The sequence below is a fragment of the Tachysurus fulvidraco genome, chromosome 21 (assembly GCF_022655615.1).
Source record: "Tachysurus fulvidraco isolate hzauxx_2018 chromosome 21, HZAU_PFXX_2.0, whole genome shotgun sequence".
Taxonomy (NCBI): domain Eukaryota; kingdom Metazoa; phylum Chordata; class Actinopteri; order Siluriformes; family Bagridae; genus Tachysurus; species Tachysurus fulvidraco.
Window position 1 is genome coordinate 16,931,229 of NC_062538.1, and position 23,343 is coordinate 16,954,571.

At 36.5% G+C, this 23,343-nt stretch overlaps 3 protein-coding genes across 3 annotated transcripts; 1 reads left to right on the forward strand and 2 right to left on the reverse strand.

Moving 5' to 3' along the window:
- Positions 1-647: 647 nt before the first annotated feature.
- On the forward strand, positions 648-14,063 carry wdr91 (WD repeat domain 91). The gene is made up of 16 exons (XM_027133369.2): positions 648-892; positions 1,737-1,870; positions 2,292-2,471; positions 3,244-3,451; positions 4,078-4,160; positions 5,853-5,959; positions 7,522-7,687; positions 7,839-7,985; positions 8,166-8,353; positions 10,103-10,253; positions 10,804-10,898; positions 11,275-11,434; positions 11,824-11,932; positions 12,489-12,601; positions 12,722-12,919; positions 13,635-14,063. The coding sequence occupies exons 2-16, from the start codon at positions 1,748-1,750 to the stop codon at positions 13,797-13,799; spliced, it is 2,193 nt and encodes a 730-aa protein (XP_026989170.1). The 5' UTR covers positions 648-892; positions 1,737-1,747; the 3' UTR covers positions 13,800-14,063.
- Positions 14,064-14,829: 766 nt separating this feature from the next.
- On the reverse strand, positions 14,830-17,217 carry LOC113663752 (vitelline membrane outer layer protein 1-like). The gene is made up of 4 exons (XM_047805731.1): positions 16,923-17,217; positions 16,441-16,565; positions 15,835-15,948; positions 14,830-15,493 (listed from the first exon to the last, which is right to left on the reverse strand). Exons 1-4 carry the CDS (start codon positions 17,100-17,102, stop codon positions 15,313-15,315), a joined length of 600 nt encoding a protein of 199 aa, XP_047661687.1. The 5' UTR covers positions 17,103-17,217; the 3' UTR covers positions 14,830-15,312.
- A 913-nt stretch (positions 17,218-18,130) lies between these two features.
- LOC113663738 (vitelline membrane outer layer protein 1 homolog) lies at positions 18,131-21,721 on the reverse strand. The gene is made up of 5 exons (XM_027179172.2): positions 19,905-21,721; positions 19,499-19,626; positions 18,922-19,038; positions 18,460-18,641; positions 18,131-18,354 (listed from the first exon to the last, which is right to left on the reverse strand). Exons 1-4 carry the CDS (start codon positions 20,094-20,096, stop codon positions 18,461-18,463), a joined length of 618 nt encoding a protein of 205 aa, XP_027034973.2. The 5' UTR covers positions 20,097-21,721; the 3' UTR covers positions 18,131-18,354; position 18,460.
- Between the last annotated feature and the right edge of the window lie 1,622 nt (positions 21,722-23,343).

The following is a 23,343-nucleotide window of genomic DNA, read 5'->3' on the forward strand; positions in this document are numbered from 1 at the left end:
TATTATTATTTCCTTTCCTTTTACTCAAAGAATCATGAGAAGACTCCAGAAGCAGGCTCTTGAACTTCAGGGCCAGGGAAAATGTGCTTTGTGAAATGTGATTTTTTTTCGTCCTGCCATTTATTTTGACACTGGAGCAAAATCCGATTTTCTGTCCATATTTTTCCAGCCAGTGGGCCGACACCTTCCTCATTTCCCTCCACAACTTCCTCGGTGTTCTTTTTCCGGTGTATGTACTGTATATCCACAGACTTGGAATATGGAACCAGGCAGTTTATTAGAGATTTTCTGCTTCTGAGAAAATTGTGCATTGCAAAGTCAACGATAAGGAGGGAAGAGGATGACAAGTTCAAGAAAAATGTATACAGGCCACATAGCAACGTGTTGATTTTGAATAAAAGAATAAATTCTTAGACGTAGCAACACGAGTAGAAAAGAAAAAAGGAACCACAACATTTCTTCCATTTTCTCTCAGTGAAATCTGTGAGTGTCAAACAAGCAGGAGCTTGAAGATGTTGGTCTATCTAAGGCTTGGAGGTGAGAAGGCAGAGTGGGAAAATGGTGTAGAAGAAATGCTGTGATGATAAAAGGTATTGGTGGCAGACCAGAATAGAACCAGCATAGAACCAGAATTTTAAAGTGTCTTTTTAAAGTGTGCTATAGCACAGTCCATGTTAATGTACTTTAGAATCATCTTTAATCTTGACAACATTGGTTAAAATCGTGTCCAGCTAAAGATTTCCAGAAACATCTTTATACTATACAAACACAAACATAGCACGCCATCTTCTGGCTGTTTTAATGCACGTGCTTGTCAGCTGACCTAAAGTAAAATCACATGACGCACACAAACAGGAAACCTGAAGTGATTTCCCCAAACAGCTCTGTAACGGTAAGATGATGTATTAACTATTAAAAGAACTTTGTAGTTCAAAAACATCTTGTTATTTAATTATTTGGTAGGTGTAATTAACGGTACAATACAAGCATAAGGATAATGTATATGACAGTAATGTCTATATGTGTAAATAGCTAGATTAGCTCGCTAGCTATCTGCTAACTGCTAACTATTACTTTTTGTTACACTCACGCATTTGTGTTTATTTGACAACCTGATGTTTGCAGATATAAAATACCTTTAACAGAACTAAACGAGGATAAAACACTAATCTTAACACCACAACTTTGATTCTTTTCTTATAAAAGCAACATCCATGCATTCGTCTGACCCCAAAGCAATTTGGCATTTATTTATTGATTGATTGATTGATTGATTGATTGCACTTAATGATGGGGAAGTTCACCAAGACAAGTTCGTTCTTGGCGTATGTTCTAGGCACAATAAACAGTCGTTCCCTCACCACACTATTTTCTCTATTTCACACTCATTTATGGTTAATAAAACAAAACAAAAGTACAGCTTGTTAACCAGAAAGTTCTCTGTCCTGGAAACCTCAAAGGCAGAAAATGTACTGACCTCAAAATATATGCTGAAACTGGAGACTCCTTCCATAAATGTAAAAGAAACTTTTATACAGTTAAAATAAAGATAGTGATTTATCTATCTATCATCTAATATATCTATCTGTCTGTCTATCTATCTTTCTATCGATCTATCAATTAATATATCCATCAGTCTATCTATCTACCCATCTATCTATCTATCTATCTATCTATCTATCTATCTATCTATCTATCTATCTAATAATCAACTAATCTATTTTTATTACTGGCAGCAAATGTAAGGATGGCATCAGCAGTGGAAAGGACAGATGATCTTGTACGGGAATATTTGATATATCGAGGATTTACAAGCACTCTCAAATATCTAGACACTGAAATCAAATCTGACAAAGAGAAAGGATTTAGAGTAAGTATCTCTCATTCCACACACACCACAGACACACACACACACACATATGTGTACATATATATATGTACATGTACATGAAAAGAAATTAAGAATTTTGTGCATTTCATCACATAAAACAAATCACATATAGCACAATGGAACTATCTTTCAAACTCAAGAGGATCCCCAAAACTTTATTCATATTGAAATATTTGTGATGTTTTTATCAATTCTGGTGCTAATATGTTGGGTTGTAATTTTGATCTTCTCAAAATACAAATAAATGGGGCAGTTATTTGCCCTGTTGGAAATCCTGTTTATAGTTACAGTCATTTGAATCTTCATTTATTTGTTCATCTCCTGTAACTGCTTTATCATGGCATGGTGCATAATTGCTAATACACACTTGCTAATACTAATACACACTTTAAAACCCCAGGTGGATAAAATCATTGAGCAGCTTCAGCAGTTCATTCAGTGCTATGACCTTGCTGGACTCAAAGAATATTGGAGCTACCTGGATCACAGACTCTTCAGTCGTTTGGAGGATGTTTACAGACCCACTGTTAACAAACTAAGGACAAGCCTCTTTCGGTACTACCTTGTGTACACTGTTCAGGTAGTACGCTATTACATTTTTATATTATGATTATCTTTTATGACAGTTTAAAGCATTTGCTGACTAAGGCAGCTAGACACTGCTTTAGTAACACACTTGGCAGCTTCTACGATTAAACACACAACTATGTGATTGTAGCAAAGAAGTAAAAAAAATACAGAATGCATGTGATTACATTTGGTGAGCAAGAATTAAAGCAGCATGTTTTGCCTCTGAAAGCCTTTAGAAAATTGTGAATTATTATTATTATTTTAATAAAATTAGTCACCGGATTGCTGCTTTATTTTTTACAGCAAAATGACCTTTCCACACAGAGAAAGATAATTTAATATCCATAACTATATTTTCACCATCATTACTCCTGTCATCAGTATAGCATTGTACAGTATCACGCACTGTGATAAATCACTGTGTCATATAATTACATTTCTGCCATTTCTCTCAAACTGTTTTTGTTGCTGCATTTCTCTTGAATTGATTTTATTTAAAAACAAAAAAATCAGTGAAATTCCTGATGTTTACTATCACGTCCATTACTTTTTTTTACACTCTTAACCTTATAGTATATTTATCTTTATTTTTGTGTCTTTTTTTTTTTTTTTTTGTATTTTGCCTGGTGGCCTCTTTTTCCATTGTTATTTGAATTAATAAGCAATTACAATGCATGAGTATACATAGCAGGACTACTAGAATTATTATTATTATTATTATTATTATTATTATTATTATTATTATTATTATTATTATTATTATTTCCTTTCCTTTTACTCAGACAAAGAATCTTGAGAAGACTCAAGAGTTTTTCCAGAAGCAGGCTCTTGAACTTCAGGGCCAGGTAGAATGGCGTGATTGGTTCATCCTGCCATTTATTTCGACACCGGAACAAAATCCGGTCTTCTCTCCATATTTTTCACGTCAGTGGGCCGATACCTTCCTCGTTTCCCTCCACAACTTCCTCAGTGTTCTTTTCCGGTGTATGCATATCCTTCCTGTCTCTACTTCAGGATGTTTTAGTGATGGATCTTTTAGCTAATATCTAGAAATCCAATTCTTAAAATCCAACAAAATATAACTGCTATACACAGAATAATGCTTTCTATTAATAGTAATTAAATTAAAAATATATATTATTTACATATTTACTTTCAGAGATGTTACGCATCGGTTACAGACTTGCTGTAACTTGCTTGGTTTTGAAAGAACAAGTTGAAAGTTCTAGCTGAAAACGCTGTAAATTTGGTTTAGTTAACATCATATTTTTCAACAAGATTACAATTATTACAAATACAAATATTTAATTCAAATCTTGTGCTGTTTTTTTTAAATAAAGTCAAAATTACAAGCAAAGGTATTAAAAAAAACTAGAAAATATACAGGAAATGTTATATTCTAAAACAAACCTTTGAATGTTGAAGCAGTTCTTTAAATGATCATAAATGAATTGATACAATGAAAAGGTGGGGACACTTGGATAAAATCTCTCGATCACTCTTATTGTTACTTAAGCAATTTTATTGGATATGAAACTCTATACATTTCCATTTGTACGAAATGAACTTGCATGACTTTTAGAGCCTAGTACTGGGACATTCCTTAATATACTCACCTCAGCCCGTGCTTCTGAGTTTTGATGCTGAAGTTCAGAGTAACAACAGAATCCAGGAGGAGAACGAACAACTGCGGCAAGTGGTAATGTCTTTTTTATTATTTCTCTCAGTTTTCATTGTACATAAGGACTGCAAAGATATTCAGTCACTTCCAAACTTATTGGATCCACAAAAGCCATGTCCTTTGTTTTTGTTTGTTTTTGTGTTCAACAACTTAGGACACGCTACCTTTTGTTCTAACACACCCATTTTCTCAGTGAGCAAAAATATTGGAGCAGATGATTGTCACGGTGTGTCATGCTCTGAATTTCTTTTAAGAATCCTTATACGATTCCTTAGTGGGGTTGCTTAAAGGTGGGCTCTCCGTTGTTTGAGAAAGGCTTCGGAAAACTGAGTCGGGCCGACAAACAAAACAAAAATCAAAACTAACATGTAGGTAATGAGCAGAAAGGGGCGTGTCTTGTCAATATGGGCGGAGAGAGTGTTCAGTGCGCATGTGTGACATTAGCAGAAAGCGGTTTTAACATTGGCATGGAGGATAAAAAAGAAGAAAGGCTTACGATAAGGCAAGAAGCCCGACCTGTGTTAATATAGGATCAGCTTTCCAGTGCTGGAGAGAACTGAAGGAGCGAGAAGTTGGCCACATATTCACAGATTGGAGTTTCCTGAGTCAATAACTCCTGAGCTCAACGCTGTTACTACACAAATAACACCTCGTTTCTATTGTAGTAATGCAGAGAGGCGGCTACAACCACGTTTGTGTAGTAACAGCGTTTAGCTCAGGAGTTATTGACTCTTGAAACTCCAGTCTGTGAATATGCGCCCACTGTACTTAAGACGCAGAGGCGCTTTTTTCCTTCTCGATAGGTGAGTAACGTTGGTTTTGCTTTGTTTCATAGAACTAATATATGCCGTCCTTTGCATGATTATGCTTGTGTGTCATTTTTGCTTGTTTATCTGCAATCGTATTGTTCTTCCCTTCAGCTATGATAAAGACACATTTCTTTCCATTAGTTGCCTGGGTTACGTATGTATGTGTGGGCGGAGCTATCAATACAGGGGTGGGACCCATTTGGGTTAGGGGCGTGTTTGTTTTGGTGATTTCATATGTCAACATTGGCTTTCAAACATCGGAGACCCCACCTTTAAGTTCCCTCACCAGCTACTCTTTATCTCCCATTTGTTTGCTATGTCTGTAATATACTGAATAGGACTTTGTATACAGAATGGGGAATTTATTATACTGAATAGCTGCTGTTAGAGAAAATTCATTGTCATCTTTTGGTCGTTTAGAATTGATAAAACTGCAACGCTATGTCTAAAATATCACAGTATCATGATTTTATTTCCCAGCATTAACTCTAGTTGTGTTTCAGATTGTATTTACCGTTTGGTGAGCTTTTCTTTCTTGCGCACTTTAATTATAGTGGAAGCTTGTAAAGCATTTGAATTCAAACACAATACACAGTAAGTTATCAGAAATATTAGGAGCAACATCAGTTAAAAATAATAGACATCACGAGTGTGGAAAGCTTAGCAAACCGACTAGCTGTTGCTAGTTGAGATAATAAACCATCTTTATCTTCAGAATGTAAAACATACAGTATATATACCATGAAACAGAGCATTTGTAAAGACCATCCTGAGTCAAAATGAATCACAAAAGTGATCTTGTGTAATAAAACACTGCTCTTGCTGACCGGTGACAGATTGGTAGAAAGTCTTGTCGTAAGTTAACGATTAACATTTGTACTGTTTTTTTTTTTACCCCCAGTTACTTGCACTTCAAGGAGAATCGAGGCCCAAAAAAGCAGAAGAGATGCTGCATCACAAACTCCCTGCTTACGTTCAGCACATGGACCGACTCGGAGACACAGAGCTGTGAGGGCTGAATTTTGGAACTGAATCAACCGTTTTATTGCCAGAGTGGTGTTTTATCAATTTAACCAGAGGATACTGTTTTGAGTCTACTTACAAGAACTGTCTTAGTTGAATCAGTTACCAGAAACTAATCTTGTTAAATTATACATTTGAAACTGTCCAAGTTTCAAACACGATGGATTTTATGTTTTTATAACACTAAAATATCTTTTACAGCATGGTAGACTTTTGGTTGGTTGAGGCACATGCTGTGTGACTATCGTAGCAGCAGTAGTTAGTTAGTTAGTTAATAAATTTCACCCCACCAAAAACCTTGCACAATATCAAGATGCATGTCGATTATTTCAGTGAAATATTATGCATCGCATAAAAAAATTAAAAAATGTAGCTTGTCATGTTACTGAGGAATCCACAGAGTGGATTTTTTTTTTCCTCATAAAAAACATGCTGACACTGGAGACTCCTTTCATAAATGTTAAATAAACATGTCTTTACAGAAATCTTTATCATATCAATGATTATATATGTTCTTTTGTATTCCCTGTTTAGGTGATTGTAGCTTGTCAAAATTTAGCAAAACAAAATTAAACAACTAACCTGTTTTCTATCCACAAGGATCCTCTACTTCATTTTGTTTCAGTGAAACACATTTCTTTTACATCAGTTCAATACTTGACTCCCATTTAATAAAATAATTTGTAATAGTATTAGGTAATGATTTATTCCTACAGGTAAATACCAGTACATATAATAACAAAAGCATACAACAAGCCATATATAATACAACAGCAACAAAGTAAACAGAAATTGATTGTTTAAGTAATGATTAATCATTTCCTGCAGTTAAAATTTAACAGTCTGTTTATTTGAATGAAATACATAGCATGAGATTTTAGATTCAAGTTAGATTTAGATTCTCTGAAAACTGATTCAAATAAACAGATTTTGTTAGTGAGCTCAATGTTTTAAAGCCTGCTGTGATGCTTAACAGTGTTTTAACAAGGAATAAAAATTCTTTCTTTTTCTGTTTTGGTTTTCGGGTTAAACGGAGCGTATTCTAACTAGCAAGCAAATCTGCTATAAAGCCATAATCCATAATCTTTTTAAAGATTAATATCTGGATGTTTCCATGATTTAATTTTCCATGGATATTGCAAGACTACAAATGGGCTAGTTTGTATTAAAGAAGAAATCCTGGCCGTTGTTCCTACACTAAACATTCACATATATAAAACATATAATATGGTAAATATAATATTATTTTAAGTTAGTAATGTTTCTATTTGTGTATATATATATATATATATATATATATATATATATATATATATATATATATATATAATTTCCAATAATCGTTTTATTTCTTTAATATACTAAAGTCATACGACATTCTTACCATTCTGTCGTAATTCTGCTTATGCACTGGTTCTTACACAGGCCTTATTGTTCGGTTGTGTTCGGTTTAAAGGCCGTGTATTGATTTATTCCTCCAAAGAGATTTGCGTGTGGACTGTAGGATGGAGGAGGAGAATGAGGCGTGCATGTGTGTTTTGTCGCAGGGATTTGGTGTCGAGCCAGCGTGTAGTAAACCCCAGCACTCCTTCAAGGAATTTCTTCTCCTTTTTGCCTCAGGGCAGAAGAGCCCCAGTGCGAACACTTCAGGGGGCAACAAGCTCCTCCCCAACACAGGCTGCCCTCGGGAGGAAGGAAACTTCGGCCAGTCAGGTTTAATTTTAGAGGAGATGCAAAATGGATGGTCCTCTGTTTTTTTTTATCAACATTTTTACACTGAAGGTCTTTAAATGATTGTATTTTTGGGGATTATTATTATTATTATTATTATTATTATTATTATTATTATTACTTTTTTTTGTAGTTAGGGAAGATGAAGGACCCTACACCCTTAAAAGATTCCAAGATGGCATCCGTTGGCGTTCCCCAGACAGACACAGGTGTAAGGCAAAAGAGGCAGATGGATCACGAGAAAGAGAGAAAAGAGCTTTTCTCCAAACAAGCAGCACAGGTTTGCTATTCATTTATAGTATAGATGTAGGTATGTAGACAGATAATATTTACTATGTGATGAAATGGTCTGGCTTTACACTGGTTTGGGAATAATAAAAATGAAAGACTGTGTGTGTGTGTGTGTGTGTGTGTGTGTGTGTGTGTGTGTGTGTGTGTGTGTGTGCTTTTTATTTCACAGAATTCTGAAAAGAAAGGTGAGATTTCTGAGGCTGAGGGACAAATCGAGGGCCAGTGTGACGCGACAGACTCGCCAACCTATCAGACACAGGCTTGCACTGAAGGGGGCGGGGCCGTGGCTGAGCAACCTTTCATCAAACTAAGTCAGGAAGAGTATGGTGAACATCATTCTTCCATCATGCACTGCAGGTGAGTGGAGATTTAAAACAAACAAAAAAAACCAACAACTTTTCACAGATATTTTCTCCGTATCTTAAATGCTTATGTTTGAAAATAAAGTTTCTTGGAGCCGTTAGTTTTTGGTTTCACTTTGTTTTTATTTATACATTATGTCTAACCTGATTGTGTAATTTATATATTTTTGTGAAACAAAGATTAATCAAATAAAAAAACTCTGTTTATGAAGTGCAACTCTGTTTATGAACATGGTTAAAGTCATATACAGTGATGCCTCGAGATACGAGTTTAATTCGTTCCGTGACCTTGCTCGTATCTTAAATTGCTCGTATCTCAAAACAATTTTCCCCGTTTAAATGAATTGAAATCCCATTAATCCATTCCAGCTCGCAAAATTCCACTCCAGTTGTTTTGTTTGTGTTTTGAATATGAAAAATGTACAGTACCTGTATTTATAAATGTACAGTACCTCTATATATAAATGACAAATATTGTATAAAAAAACATACAGTAATAAAAGAGAATGTTAAAAAAATAAACTGGTTTTACTTTACGGAAGATGCGCACAGAGGTTGAGGGAGGAGTAAACAGGTGGAGGAGGAGGGATTTTGTCTCGTACGTACACTTTCACTTACGTTCACTTACTCGCTACTGTACACTCTTAATGCTACTTTACACTTAAATGGAACTTAACTAAACTTCACTAAAATTAACAAACTTAAATCAAGCATCGCATTAGTTCTGGCAGGCCACGTCGTCAAGCATGCATCAGCTGTTAATCTGCTGTCCACGACGCGCACCAATCCGGTTACGACATCCATATTACCCGACAATTTATATTCCAATTCAATATAGCCGCTCTAGTGCTTCGCTGCTGCCGTGATCTAAACTCCCTCTTCCAACCCCGACTCCACCATGCCGGAACCCGTGTTCTTTGTACCAGTTTACGTCATAAATCTCCACGTATTTTTCTCTCAATCTCCCTCTCTCTCTAATTATTTAATTATTTATTTATCCATTCATTCATTCATTTATTACTTTCCAAAAACGTGTAAGCGAGCACATCTAATACTATGTATGTTTAATGGTTCTGTTATGGGGGGGGGTGTTCACTGCTCTCCCCGCTCTGACCATGCATGCGCACGGACGGGACCATACCAGAACCATACCGCCAACACTAACTGTATGCATGTCATCTAATAAATTCTCTTTTGACAAAGTGGTCCTGACAGAACTGAAATTCTCTTAACTTAACTGAACTTAATTGCTACAATTTCTGTTTTCTTTACATTCATTTTGCTTCATTTTCTTCATCGCTTTTCTCTTCACTTGTTTTTGCGTTTTTTGTCACTCTTTCCTCACTAACATCTGCCGGTCGGCATATCAGATGCGGTGTAGTCGCACAAGTAACATTTTTTTAAGGGATCCGACGCTCAAAACGGATCAGAAAATTATGGATCCGCAGATGGTCGGCACCTCATGCGGCCCCTTTGCGACTCTTCATAGGAAATGAATGACTTCCGGTTTATCGGCCGTCGTTTGTGGTGTGCAGTGGAAAGGCGGCTTTAACCGAGTGAGACGCGGAAGCTGAGGCGGGGGAAACAGAGCACACGTGATTGTTGGGGATCTTTGTTTTGTTGGCGGCTCGGATGCTCGTATCTCAAAGATTTTCTCGTATATCAAGACAAAAATTTGGTCGAAATACAGCTTGTATCTCAAAAAATTCGTCAAGATTAACACGTTGTTTTTTTTCTTCAACAGGGTGGACAGTTCGGGTAGAAAAGTGGCGAGTCTGGATGTGGATGGCGTAGTGAAAGTTTGGTCCTTCAACCCCATTATGCAGACAAAAGCCACCATTATGTCCAAATCTCCTCTGCTTTCACTGGAATGGGCTACAAAACCAGACAGACTGGTGAGAAATATAATAACATCTTTCTTTTTCTTCGTTTTTCTTCCTAAAACAATTCCTTTAGAGATCTAGAACGTATATGTCTTAACTGGACCTTTTATAAGTACGGAGTTGTATTTAATTTTATTCTAATTTTAATATTAGTGATACTAGCCATTCAAAACAAATGTCCTAGAAAACAATGGAACAAAAAGAAGAGCATTAATCTATGGTAAAATAAAGACTTTCCAATTTTATTTCATTAGTATGACAGAAGGAAAGCATAATTCTAATTAACAGAAGAAGGTACAAACGAGAAAAAATACTCACCAAGAAATTCTTTCTTTACCAGTTGTGAATTTGAAATATCTCATTTTTTTGCGAGTAATTAGATAGTTGTTATGCCGTGCTGCTAATTTGTCCATTATTTATATTTTATGCATTTAAGCTAATATCAAATAACAATTTTTTTTTTGTGCTAAAGAAATCTTTCTTCCAGCTGTGGTTACTCCTATTTTTTTGTTCAGGTATAGATGTATATATACAGTGTTGTTGAATTGTGTTCTCTCTGCAGCTGTTGTTGGGCAGTGGGGTTGGCACCGTGAGGCTGTATGATACTGAAGCCAAGAAAAATCTGTATGAAATGTCTATAGACGAAGCTCATCCACGGTAAGTATCACGGTTTTTGCAAGACAGTTCCGTTAGGTTAGATGTTTGAGAAATCTTAGCATTGATAAATTAGAAAAAATGTTTCTCTTAACTTTTTTCTTCTTTCTCCTGAAGATAGTAAGATAAAATAACCTTGCAAAAATCTTGCAAAACTTATTTACAGCGTCACTTCTGACTGCTACAAAGCACTTCCGAAAAATGTTAAATAAATGTCACCTCACAGAAAACTGTAAGTTGTTACTATAATAACGACAGCGTAAAAGAACGAGCTACTGTTACAGAGGTTTAACTGACTGACCAGAATCATGCATTCAGCGGTTTTGTGGCAGAAATATTATTTAATGCGTGTTTGTGCGTATATATCTGTGTGTTTCAGGATACTGTCACTGGCCTGCAGTCCCAGTGGAACATCGTTTGTGTGTTCAGCAGCAGCTCCTGTGGCTCGTTCAGGTGGCATGCCAGAAACAACGCCGCGTCTGACGCAGTCTGTCCCCGGACAACTTCTGCTCTGGGACACCAAGACTGTCAAACAACAGGTAAACAATGTGGCTAATATTCTGGGGTTGCGCTATACTATAGTAGACTGTATTGTGGTATCACAACATGTGCATAGTGGTGGTGTATTGTGCTGTGTGGCTTATTCACACTCATACACCTTCGTTAAAACTGATGTTATTATGATGGGATGATGTATTTTTGATGTAATATAATAGTATTAGAGAGTTAAGTTGTACATTGCACCATCGTGTTGTGTAGCTGCTCTTTTACTTGGAGTCAAGACACTAGGTTGCACTTAATTCTGCTACAGTGTTTGTTAGCTCTAGTGTACATATGGGATTCTGATATACATTTCATTTTAGTGTGTGTGAGAAAGGGAGAGAAAGAGTGAGATTGATTATTTTCATTTTTTTTTCTTCGTTTCTAGCTGCAGTTTGCCCTGGAGCCGGGGCCTGTCGCTGTAAACTGTATTGCGTTTAACCACAATGGGAATCTTCTGGTAACTGGAGCTGCCGACGGCATCATACGGCTGTTCGGTAAGATTGTTATTCAATTATTATTATCACTGTGCAAACCTGTGTGCTAAAGTAGGTTCCTATATTAACTTTCCTATATTAATTAGCAGAGATGGCGGACTCAAGTCATATGACTTGACTCGAGTCAGAATTAAGTCTTGATAATAGTCAAATTTGAGACTTGAGACTTGCTTGACAAATCTTCATAAAGACTCGACTTGACTTTGATTTGACATTCAGGACTTAAGACTTACTTGTGACTTGCACATGTGTGACTTACTCCCACCGGTGTTAATTAGTCATACCTGCTACAACACAATAGAAAACATAGAAGAAGAAATGATAAAAATTGTAATCAACCCCAGCACTTGGTGTTTTACAAGCAGAATAAAACCCACTGATACGTGCAGCTATAGCACATGACTCCATCCCAATGTTGAGCATTTTCACATGAGATTATGACCCTCTGTCTCTGCTATCGATTTCTTATCGACTGCATATCAATCATACTGCACATTAATGCCTTATATATCCATTCCTTTACATCATCACACATCTTATCTGTTCTTCCATGCAGACATGCAGAGGTATGAAAGTGTTATGAGTTGGAAGGCTCATGATGGTGAAGTATATAGTGTTGAGTTCAGCTATGATGAAAACACTGTGTTCAGCATTGGAAAGGACGGCAAGGTTAGTGTGCTAAATCTGCTAGCAAGTTTAGTTATTTTTTACTATTTTAAGATGAATTCCAATCTCTCTTTGAGTCTTTAGAGATCATTTTTGATTAAAGTGCATTTCTGTGCGTCTTAGTTCATCCAGTGGAATATTCACCGCTCTGGAGTGAAACAGTCAGAGTACTCGTTATCTCAGGATGCCGTTGGACCGTTTGTGCTGTCTGGTTACAGTGGATATAAGCAGGTCCAGGTGCCACATGGGAGACTTTTCGCTTTCGATTCAGAGGGACAGCATGTCCTCACATGCTCCAGTTACGGAGGACTTATCTATCGGGTGAACACACACACAACAAGCACACTAACTTTTATCACATTTATCAGCTCCACGAATGCAAATGTGAAACAAAATATCCCACACACAGCAAAACTATCATCATCATCATCATCATTATTAACAGTATTGCTATTAAACTAATAATAATAATAATAATAATAATATAATATATGCAAATGTTTGGGATCAAATTCTCATTTTTCCCATTCCAAACTTTATTATTATTGTTATTATTATTATTATTATTATTATTATTATTATTATTATTAGTAGTAGTAGTAGTAGTAGTAGTTTTAGTATTAGTATTATTAATAGTACTGTTTTTAATTATCATAATAGTAATACTAGTAATAATAATAAATCTGTTCCCTTTAATTCTAATATTAATATTATTTAGAATTTTTCCATATTTTTTATTTAAAATAAGGCTCATTTAGCAAACTCTAATTTCTTGGTTTTAATGTCATTATCAGCATTATTTCAGTGCATATTGTGTTTGTGTGTGTGTGTGTGTGTGTATGTGTGTGTGTGTGCTGCAGTTACAGTTCTTATAAATTATAATCCACCAAGTAAAATGTGTCTCAGTTTCTTAAATAATTATTCTATTTATTTAGATATGTATTATGTTGTATTATAGATATGTTGGGTTTCCAGGGCTGTTGTAATGTACTGATTTTCTAATATTTGACATAATTGTGTGTGTTTGTGTCTTAAGCTGAATAAGGGAGACGCAGGTCTGGAGAATGTGTTGTCTTTGGGGGGCCATAAAGCTCCGGTGGTAACGGTGGACTGGTGTTCAGCTGTGGACTGTGGAACCTGCCTTACAGCATCAATGGATGGCAAAATCAAACTAAGCACGCTCCTCGCACAGAAACCATGACAAGAAAAAGTGCTTACAATGTACAGTCTAATGATCATTTTTATTAGCACCTTTTTCTGTCTTCGTCAGCTTCGTTTTCTTTCGTATCACATTAATACACAAATAACACATTACTGAACTTGAATTTTTGGCCACAGCTTTTCCCTTAATTTGGCGTATGTTATCTAAACAAAATATTCATAATAGAATTTCTGACACCGTTTTAAAGAATTGCGTTTGTCTATGAAAAGGGATGAAATAAAAAGTCCTTGTTAATACCCAAAATTTTAGACTCTACATTTATGTTATTACAACTTATGAATGAAATGCTGTTAAAAGGGTGACAGTGTGTTGGACTCCTCTATTGACCTCCATTTGTTTTATGTAAATTGTGCATTTTCGTCTTGAGCCTCTTCATGATGTTTGATACAAACTTGATCGTGTGAGGACACTAGTTAAAAACAGATCTGAGGACCGGATTTAAATTACTCACTCTTTCCTGATATAAAAGAGTTTCAATTACAAAGACACAAATAACAACAAAACCTCGTACTATAATACAGGGTTTGTCCTACATTTGAAAATTTTTTGGCGGCCGTCAAAACAATTTTTTGTTCCGCCAAAGCCTTATTTGATCTGTAATTGTGTTTTGTGAGTGAAGCTGATGGCGTGACGGAGAGAACGAGCGCAGAACACCCCTCCCCCCACCCACCCCCCGTTTCGGTTATACCTTTATATTACACATAATCGTGTTTTCTCTGGTAAGTATTTAACGCCACATTAAACAGAAAATACTTTCTCATGTTGCACATAAAATATAATGTTACCATGTTCATTCTATGTGTCTTAAAGAGATTTATGTGTGTTTAAGGCAGAGTTATATGACAGAATTTCTATGAGTAAGGAACTAATGTCATTTCACTTCTCCCAAATGCCCAAGCTACTGATTTATCCAAGCCTGGATAAAAGATATGTCTAAATTCTAGTTTTTGAAATCAGATCAATCAAATATTGTGAAGACTACAGAAAATCAAACACACAAACCAAAATCTGTAATGCGAATCAACATTTTTTATTGTACTGTCACATAATCTTGAACAAATATAACAAATTCAAGTATAATATAGATTTATATTAAGGCCTTAAAAAATTTTTTTGGAACGAATCATTGTGATTGTGATTAACTTCAGTCAGAATAAGATCAATATATTTTATGTCATAAGCCAAATCTATGTAGCCATTGTATGTATTTAAGATATGGGCACCTAAAGATCTGGATCCAAACTAGTATAATTTTACACAAGCAATATATATATATATATATATATATATATATATATATATATATATATATATATATATATATATATATATATATATATGTATGTGTGTGTGTGTGTGTGTGTGTGTATATATAATATAGATTTTTGATCTTATGAATGACAGAAATGCATTTTTAAAATTTCTCCTTTTTTTAAAAACAATTTTAAGGAAAATCATTTTCTCATTGCACCATCATTTTATGGCGCAAACCTTATTCACAGCAGAAAAAGATGACGTCATTAAGAGAAGTGTCGTCTCCTGAACCCTGTGGTGGCTCTATTTCAGTTTGGATCCCGCAAATTCCTGTTCCAACACATTTTTGACTCCATCCACCCCATTCTCCCCAGTTCATGCCGTTGCCGGTCAGATGTTCACCTCCAGTGCATGTGAACCTAGAAGTTTTTACATTTTTTTAATTTATTATACAAGAAAGTGGTTTGTACTATTCCTTTAAGGTACTTATATTCATGAAGGTCACTGCAGATGAAAACTGCTACAACATCTTTAAAATAAAATATACTGTATGTATATATAAACAACAACGTCTAAGCAATATTCACAGTTTATAAAAATTACTTCCAGAGCACTATTAAAAAATTATAAACACAGATATAAGCATTTATTTAAACAGCCTTCAAATAAAGTGTCAAATAAACAGCCTTCTTTACAGTTTCTTTTCATAATTAATCACTATTTATTCATTAATAATGAGTTATAAGGAGATATTGGTCACCTTATGTTGTTAGCAGCAGTATCATCACCACGTCCTTGATGGGATTCTACACGTAGCTGAAATGACTGCAGTACACCATTTGGGCACCAAATGTTCTGTGTCCAAGTTCCCCAGCTTAAAGAAAAAAATAGGCAAAAAAATAGACCTTTTATATCTGCTTTCTTCACTGTAATCAGAAGTTTATGATTCACAACATCCCGTTCTGTTTAGCTGTAAACAGCGAGCTCTTGCTGATTACTTGAATATGTCATGCATTAAGATTCTCAGGCTCCTGAAGAACAGTTGTTTTTTTCTCTTGTATCAGATTAATATATTTTGCCCATCACAGCTTTAAATTATTTTATTATTAGCACTTGTTTTGTCAGTGAAAATTGCTGACCCCTATACAATTATTCTTATTAGGCAATTGCTGACTTTTAAATAGATCTGAATGTGATATTATGTGTAAATCCTGGTATTGCCCAAATACAACTGTTGGGCCATTGATTAAAGCCTTTATGATTGATTGATTACTGTTGGGCCATTGATGAAAGCCTTTTTTGAATAAAAGTATCATCAATGTATTCAATGTAAAACCATGGATTTTGTTTGCATGTGAATCTTTACCTGCCAGCATCAGATTGGACTGTTGAATAACTCTGAGGATCCCTTGTGGAGCCCATTGGTTTAGTGCAGTGAAGGGCAATTCCATTTAGAGCTGTGTCATCGCCATCTCCTTGTGCTCGTTCAACCTAGATGACAAGTGAAACATATTACTAAAGTTAATATTCATATTTTATTTAAGAATTATATGTGTTGGAAAGAGAGAGAACGAGAGATTTAGCTACATAAGAATGGCACACAGATATGGAGAAAGAAAGGCAAAAGATAACGACATAGGGACATGTGGTATAGTTGTTAAGACATTGGGCTATTAATCTGATTAAGGACTAATTTTGAAAGTTTAAATCCAATCTAGCTGCCTGTTGTGTCCTCCAACACAAGAGAGAGAACTTACTTATAGAACAGTTTATAAATGAATAATTCTTATACATATTTTATTCAGCAAAATCAGGGTTATTTATAAGTAATCCAGCAAAATGACTTACTTTGAGACTAAATCCTGTAGCATAGGTCCCATAGGGACACATATCTCGATGTCCCCATGAGCCCCACCTCATTCCATTACTAACTTCAATCTTGCCAGAATACGTCCTCTCAACTATCTGTCCATTGCTGACACTCATGAGAACAATCAGAGGCAAAACAATACTGCTCACAAACACCATGATTAATAGATACCTCTTCTAGCTAACCTAGATAAAAAAGTCAGGTTATTAGCTTGTCAGAAGCTTCCTTCTTCAAAAAACGTAATCAAATTCTATTCTAAACTGAAGACACACTGAGACTACTGTAACTGCTTATATGCTGTCACTTCCGCGCAATGCTATTGGTTGCCTAAATTTCGACCCTCCAGTTCCCGTAAACAAATAGACGTGACGCAACATGCGCATGTGTGAATGTAAATAAACATCATATTTTTGGTCATTTACCTTTGGTCATTGATTAAATAAACAAATGAACTCAGCTGTTTTTCAGTAAAACCTTATTAATCAGATAACGGTAATCTGAAAGCACAAGCATCAGAGTACTTTATTCCTCAGTAAAAGAATCTTAAATTGGGATAACCTTGTGGAAAGTGAACCACAGTTTTTTAAGCATACACATTCCTGACTTTGTTTGAATACATTACATTTAAAGACTCAGTGGGAACATCTTATGAACATTCTTTGTATTTTGAATGGTTACTCAAGTTAAGGAGATACCCTAAACCATAACCTACCTTATGGCAAGTAAAACAATCATTATAAAGAAGTATGAAATAAGGCTGGACACCAACAAGGAAATAGAACATTTTATACATTTTTACCTGGCCTAAAAATGGTTAAATATTCATCAATATGAACGACAACATCAGTCTTGTTGATAGACACATATACATTTTTTTGGCCTACTTTGTAAGTATTTGTGAAGAGAGATTTAAGAACCTTTCATCCTCACATGGAAATACCAGTGAATGTAAGACTATGCCAAAATTCTACTTATTCCATAATATAATTGAATTTAATTATTTACTTTGAGTATTTTTTAAAATGGATTCTGATCTTGTTTTCTATATCATTACAGAAGAAATTCTATTTTAAAGAACCTTACCACAGAAAAAAAAATGTGAACATATTTCTTAAGATTACACGGCTGATAAGCTCTTTATACAGAACAATAATTATTTCAAATGAAGACAAAAAAAACTTAAGAACATGTTTGAAGAGCATATTTTATTTTGTTGAGTAATTCAAAACAGAATTCAATTAAAGCACAGAAGAACAGCTTAACAAACATAACTAAATCATCAGTGAGAACATTTTAGTGATTATTAATATCATTATCCTATAATTCACTCGCATGTCAGATTTCATGAGATATAAAGAGAATGTTTAGTTGTAGTTGTTCTTGTTTGTGTTCTCGTCTCATAAATTCATTCTGAAAAACAGGAAAATATCAACATGAGTTGAATGTGTCAATTTCCTTTTTCTGCAGCCATCTGAATAGAATTCTTTTGTTATCCATATTTGGTTAAAATTATACCTCAGTAGCAGCAAAAGAAGTTAACATCATTAAGACTGGTGTCATCCAATATGCCCTGAGGTGACTCCACTCTTGTTCGGATGCCACAAATCCCAGTTCCACCACAAAGTGAGCTCCAGGAACCCCAGGTACCCCAGTTCATACCAGCACCTTGTAACACTTGGCTTCCAGAGCATTGGAACCTAGAGTTTTATGTTACAAAAACATTTCTTATAATCCTTTTAATTCAAATTTCTTTTTTAAACACATGACCAGTGCTCTGACATGTTGACAAGCCATCAAATAATCACTTATAGCTTTTTATTCCAGTAATACATTTAATAAGAAAAATGTGTGAAGTGTTACCTAATTATAGTTACAAATCAAATGATTAGTGAGTAGCAGCTTCATCAAACCTGTTAGCTTTTTGTTATTTACATGAGATGATATTGGATGTGTGGTTTATTGTGAGTTACTAATTACCTTACGTTGTTGGCAGCACTATCATCAATTAACCATCCCTGATAACTCTGTACTTGCAGCTGGAAAGCTTTCAGTACTCCACTACGGCACCAGAGAGGCTGTGTCCAAGACCCCCAGCTATAAAAAACAACATTTAATATTAACACCAACACCACCACTATCACTACTTCTACTTCTATTTCTACTACTACTAATAATAAATATTATTATTTGTTATAGGTATATATTGTTGTTGTTGCTGTTGTGCTGAAAAAAAAATGCTAAATGTTAAATAAATAATTCAACATATTATGTTTTAATGTTTTAAATGTATGTTTAATGTTTAAATGTACCATATGACCTTTCTATGGTTTTCTATTTTGAATTTTGACACTGAATAATCTTGTACCTTTTGCAGGCCTTGAAAGTCTGTTATCTATGTATATAATATTCAGTACATGTATGCCTTGTTTTTTTTTGTTATATGCACATACACAATGTGCATGTGTGTGTGTGTGTGTGTGTGTGTGTGTGTGTGTGTGTGTGTGTGTGTGTGTGTGTGTGTGTGTGTGTGTGTGTGTGTGTGTGTGTGTTTTACCTTCCTACAGCAGAACTGATAGTTGAGTAGCTCCCAACAATACCACTGGGACCAATGGGTTTAGAGCAGTGAAGAGAAATTGCATTTAGGGCTGTGTCATCTGTCCAAATTCCCTGATATGGTTGAACCTGAGAAATAAACAAACAAACATAAAACTACTTTAGTAACTGAAAATTATTTGTTAAGTAAATCTCCCATATTTTCATGAAAATTTAAACTGTGCCCTTTACCCAAACTACACAACTCTGTATTATGTTTATTGTTACAATCTGTGGTCCACTGGAATAATTCAGCACCTCTTTGCTTTAAATACATGGCTTAATACATTGTGACTTTGACTTTACAATTTATTTCACTTGTACAAATATAGATCATTTTAGTTGCACCACAAATAAGCTGTACTTACCTTGAGGCTAAAGCCTGTAGCATAGGTGCCTGTAGGACACTTCTCTGAAATTCCCCATGTTCCCCAGATCTGTCCGTTATTCACAGAGATCGAACTGGGAAACGGCCCAACAATTCTGCTTTGTGTATCGTTGACACTTGCACACTCTCTGAAGGAAAGCATGAGCAGAGGCAAAACAAGCACAAAATACATTCTTTTGGATACAGCTGAAAATAAAGTGAAACTGTTATCAGGTAATCAGAATGATTCTCCCTGCAAACGTGCTCAGGCTGACAGCAGATGCTTTCTTGTTTATATACAGTCTACCTACCCATTCGGTGCAAAGTATTACATAAGTAATTACTGTAATTATCATATTTTACCCCTCAAATATTTGGAATTAATCCAGTGCACAAATATTAAACTGGTTTAATTTAATTAGTTCAATTTAAATCACGTTTAAAGTAATAACAAATATTTTACAGATTAAAAAAATTTTTTTGAGCAATAATTTGATTATGTAAATAAAAAATAATCATTAAATAATACATGTTTGCACATTGGTACAGGATCACTGCTGTTTAGGTGTGAATTAATGTGTGTATGTGTGTGTATGCCCTGCAAAGGATTGGCATAATATCCCTACAATCTAATCCAAACAAATAAAATTGAAATGAATTGAGTTAATTATGTTTATCAGTCACAAATATTGCTTTTTAAATCACTGCCTGCTTACATACAGTAAGGTTTGACTTGCATTTCTGTTACAATTCAACAATTTAGTGAATCATTTTGTTCTGAATGTATTTTGTCAAAACTGAAATTTGAAATGTATTTAAAGATTTGAGATGTGATACAAACACAAACACGTATAATAACGATTCTTGAATTGTGTCATTGTTTTAGTTGTCAGCTTTTTAATCACTAAATTATTCATTACTTGTATTACTACTTATTTATTAACTGTATTACATAATAGTGTGCCAATAATTAGTATTTATATTAATAAAATCTATTATTTCTAATTCTTCCCCTGCTTATTATTGTTATTATTACGTATAAAACATAAATATAATATATGTACATAAGCATACAACATATTTAGATTCATTATGTTTAAAGCATATAATAATCTTTCATACTGTATTATTTAAGAATACTGTATTTACCGTACTTAACATTTATATAACACAAGGAAGGATAATGTATATAAATACAAGGGAGTTTCTCTGCTGTCCAGGGTATGATTAGATATAATTGTTGAGATGTTTGAGACACACACTCACACCCACGCAAAAACACAGAGACAAACAAAACAAAAGTAAAAGTAAAATTTTCCTTGCTAAACCTTTCCTTGTTCATCAGATCACTAAGTAAACAATAATAAATTAGACAAGAATAAACTCCTCGAGAGAGGCTGGACTCTCTACTACTCTGGAGTTTCCCGCAGTGAGAGGCGACGGGCTGGTGCGCGTTTGCTCATAGCCCCCCAGCTCAGCAGCCATGTGTTAGAGTTCACCCCGTTGAACGAGAGGGTCGTTTCCCTGCGCCTTCGGGTCGGGGAGAATTCTCTCACTGTTTTTTGTGCTCATGTGCCAAATGGCAGTGTAGAGTACCCGACCTTCTTGGCGTCTCTGGGAGGGGTGCTAGAAAGTGCTCCGACCGGGGACTCCATCGTTCTATTGGGGGACTTCAATGCTGACGTGGTCAGCAACAGTGACACCTGGAGGGGCGGAACGCCCCCTTCCCCCGACCTGAACCCGAGTGGTGTTCTGTTACTGGACTTCTGTGCTAGTCACAGTTTGTCCATAACGAACACTATGTTCAAGCATAAGGGTGTCCATCAGTACACATGGCACCAGGAAACCCTAGGTCGGAAGTCGATGATCGACTTTGTGGTTGTTTCATCTGACCTCCGGCCGTATGTCTTGGACACTCTGGTAAGGAGAGGGGCGGAGCTGTCAACTGATCACCACCTGGTGGTGAGTTGGATCCGATGGCGGTGGAGAAAGTTGGACAGACTTGGCAGACCCAAACGTACTGTGAGGGTCCGCTGGGAACGTTTGGCAGAGTCTCCGGTCAGAGAAATCTTCAACTCCCACCTCCAGCAGAGCTTCAACCAGATCCCGAGGGAAGTTGGAGACCAAGTGGACCATGTTCTCCACCTCCATTGTCGATGCAGCCGCACAGAGCTGTGGCCGTAAGGTCTCCGGTGCCTGTCGTGGCGGGAATCCCCAAACCCGGTGGTGGACCCCGGAAGTAAGGGATGCCGTAAAGCTGAAGAAGGAGTCCTAGCGAGCCTGGTTGGCTTGGGGGACTCTGGAGGCTGCTGATAAGTACCGGAGGGCCAAGCGAGCTTCAACCCAAGTGGTTGCGGAGGCAAAAACTCGGGTCTGGGAGGAGTTCGGTGAGGCCATGGAGAAGGACTATCAGTTGGCCTCAAAGAAATTCTGGCAAACTGTCCGACGCCTCAGGAGGGGGAAGCAGTGCCCTGCACACACTGTTTACAGTGGGAGTGGGAATCTGCTGACTTCGACTGGTGACATCCTCGGACGGTGGATGGAGTACTTCGAGGATCTCCTCAACCCCACCGACATGTCTTCCACTGAGGAAGCAGAGGCAGAAAGCTCAGTTGTGGACTCATCGATCCCCCAAACTGAGGTCACTGAGGTAGTTGAGAAGCTTTTCAGTGGCAAGGCACCAGGGGTGGATAAGATCCGCCCTGAGTACCTCAAGTCTCTGGATGTTGTGGGGCTGTCTTGGTTGACATGCCTCTGCAACATCGCGTGGCTCTGCTAAGGGCTGTACGGTCCCTATATGACCGGAGCAGGAGTTTGGTTCGCATTGCGGGCAGTAAGTCAGACTTGTTCCCGGTGCATGTTGGACTCCAACAGGGCTGCCCTTTGTCACCGGTCATGTTCATTACTTATATGGAAAGGATTTCTAGGTGCAGTCGGGGGCTGAGGGAGTCCGGTTTGGGGACCACGGGATTTCGTCTCTGCTTTTTGCAGATGATGTTGTCCTGTTGGCTTCTTCAAATCAGGACCTTCAGCGTGCACTGGGACGGTTTGCAGCCGAGTGTGAAGCGACAGGGATGAGAATCAGCACCTCCAAGTCCGAGGCCATGGTTCTCAGCCGGAAAAGGGTGGATTGCTCCTTTCAGGTTGGTGGAGAGCTTCTGCCTCAAGTGGAGGAGTTTAAGCATCTTTGGGTCTTGTTCACGAGTGAGGGAAGGATGGAGCGGAAGATCGACAGGCGGATTGGTGTATCTCTCTATTTACCAGTCTATCTACGTTCCTACCCTCACCTATGGTCATAAGCTTTGGGTCATGACCGAAAGGACAAGATCCCGGATACAGGCAGCCGAAATGAGTTTCCTCCGCAGGGTGGCTGAGCACTCCCTTAGAGATAGGGTGAGGAGCTCGGTCACTCGGGAGGAGCTCAGAGTAGAGCCGCTGTT